This window comes from Nothobranchius furzeri, chromosome 12 (assembly GCF_043380555.1).
Source record: "Nothobranchius furzeri strain GRZ-AD chromosome 12, NfurGRZ-RIMD1, whole genome shotgun sequence".
Taxonomy (NCBI): Eukaryota; Metazoa; Chordata; class Actinopteri; order Cyprinodontiformes; family Nothobranchiidae; genus Nothobranchius; species Nothobranchius furzeri.
In genome coordinates, this window is record NC_091752.1 from 68,145,100 (window position 1) to 68,147,638 (window position 2,539).

General features: G+C 47.4%; 1 protein-coding gene across 1 annotated transcript; it reads right to left on the reverse strand.

Moving 5' to 3' along the window:
* Positions 1 to 707: 707 nt before the first annotated feature.
* Positions 708 to 1,953, reverse strand: foxd7 (forkhead box D7). Its single transcript, XM_015945229.3, has one exon. It carries the CDS (start codon positions 1,818 to 1,820, stop codon positions 912 to 914), a length of 909 nt encoding a protein of 302 aa, XP_015800715.1. The 5' UTR covers positions 1,821 to 1,953; the 3' UTR covers positions 708 to 911.
* Between the last annotated feature and the right edge of the window lie 586 nt (positions 1,954 to 2,539).

A 2,539-nucleotide genomic window follows, 5' to 3' on the forward strand; every position in this document is an offset into this window, starting at 1 on the left:
TTGGGCTTTTTCAAGCCTTTAATTTCCTTCCTTAAACACGCCGAACAGACCAATCTGCTGTTATTTATAATTGATTACCAGTATTTTAAATTAATATTTAATTGTTAGGAAGATCTTGTCTTTAAAAGCTTTTGGGTGAACTTTAAAATGTGCGGCGCTGCGTGGCCCTTCAAAATAAAAGCCATTGGAGGTGACATCAAAGCTGGTGGACATCAGCTGATCATCTGGCCTGATCCAGAAATGATTCTGATTTGGGTTTGCTCATGTCAGGCAATAAAACTTCTTTTTAGGTCAAACTTTTTGCAGCTTTTCCACTTTTTTACATTAAAGAAAATAAATAAATAAACATTAAAAAATATTTGTTTCTTTACAAATTTCCTTTTATGCAAAGGGCAGAACGTTATAACGAAATCCGATGCTGCAACAAATTAATTATCCTCACTTTAATTTTTTAATAAGCAGTTTTGTTTCATTTTTAGGATTTAACTCTTATCAGTATTAGCCCATTATTAAATATTATATTTTATTTTATTTATAAAAATAAAAAATGTCTGTTATAATGAAATACTGCTGCTTATAATAATAATAATAATAATAATAATAATAATAATAATAATAATAATAAAACAGGACATTTTAAAGGGATTTTCTAGACCAAAGCTTAATTTTCTCACCCAGAATTGTGTAAATTACAAACTAAAGCAAGATTTAAATATTCAACTTTATTTCTTTTCCAGAGAAAAAATAATAGGAAACTCGTTTTTTAAATATTAAACAAACAAAAAAAATTGATGGTCCAATCAAACCGCGTTAGAGGAAGAGTTAATGGTTCGTTTTCCTCCATCAGCTGTGACGCTCTTCCTAAAAAGTCTCTGTTACCTGAGAAAAGGTCAAAGTCTGCTCTGACGGAATTACTGCTGGTTAAGTTTGCTCAGCTCCCCGGAGCTCCGCTGGAGCTTCTGGTACTCCTGGTGCAGACTGAGGAGGTGCGGGGAGGCCGCCGGGTGGAAGAGCGCGGGGGAGACGTAGCTGGAGGTCAGAGGAGGGGAGTAAGCGGCGCACTGAGCCGGAGAAAAGGCGTCGAGGCCCGGCTGCGCCTGCAGGAAGGCCTTGGCTGTGAGCGCGCCGCGGGAGAAGAAGGTGGAGAGGGCCGGGAGGATGCTGCTGACAGGTGGGATGGTGGCGGGGCCGCACGCCGGTGGGGAGTGCTGATGATGGAGGAAGGGGTAAATCTCCAGACCGGGCAGCTGCAGAGCAGCCGCGCCGAGCCCGTACGCGCCGTGCGTAAAGCCGTGCAGCGCGCTGGGCTCCAGGTGCTGCTCCTTCAGCGGGTCGAAGCGAAAATGCTGCCGCTTGAAGCGCTTCCTCCGCCGCAGGAAGCTCCCGTTCTCAAACATGTCGGAGGAGTTGGGATCCAGCGTCCAGTAGTTCCCCTTCCCGGGGTTTCCGGGCTCGCGGGGCATCTTCACAAAGCAGTCATTAAGCGACAGGTTGTGTCGGATGGAGTTCTGCCAGGCGGGGAACTTCTCCCGGTAGTAGGCGAACCGGTGGCTGATGAAGTCGCAGATCTCGCTGAGGGTGAGGCGCTTCTTGGGGCTCTGCAGGATCGCCATGGTTATCAGAGCGATGTAGGAGTAGGGGGGCTTCACCGACGCGGGGCTCTTAGTTTTAGCGGGAGGGGGTGCGTCCTGGTCCTCGGTCTGGCTGCTGGAGGAGTCCGCGCTGCGCTCACGCCGATCCTCTGCGCTGTCTCCGAGTCCGTCTCCCACCACGTCAATAACAGCATCCTCCATGATGAGACCCCCCAGCCCCAATGTCATAGTAGAGGTGAGGCGGGTGAGGAGGGTGAGCCACCTGGCAACAGGTGGGTGAGGGGCAGCTCCTCTCCGAAGGCTCTCAGCGCAACTCACGCGCGCTCCATTCCCCCTCACGAGAAGGCACGAATCCCAGCGCACACGCACACTCTGCGGACCGCAAAGGCAGCTCCGACGGTGGCTCCGGGCGCAAAAGAGCGCAAAAGCGTTAGCGCGTGAAAAGTTCGTGAGCGTCCTCGGAGATGTCCAGCGCGCTCTGCGATCATTCTGTTGCTTTGCTGCGGGGTCGGGTGGAAGTGACGTCACAAGGGGAAGGATCCTGACCAATGAAAGGAAAGAGGAGCAGATGGAGAGAAAGGGAGTCTGTGCACCTTCATTATCATCATCATCATCATCATCATCATCAGAGATCTAGAGGAAGTCAGAGGAAGAAGCAGTTTCCTTCTGATGTCACGTGAATGACGTCATTTTTGCAGAAGACAACAGCAACATTTGAACATAGAAACATGCTTCCTAAATCTGTTGTATCTAAAATCTAAATTAAGAGAACTGTTAAAGATGCTGCAAGTGGATCGTCACCATGGTAACCAGACACCAGCGAGAGGCAAATAAAAACACAAAATGAGAAACTTGTCAGATTTATTTTTCTAAAAGAAAACAGAATCAGTCAAATCCAAAAGTTTTATATAATGTCAGGTCAGTGAAGTCAGACCCAAGAGGGGAAA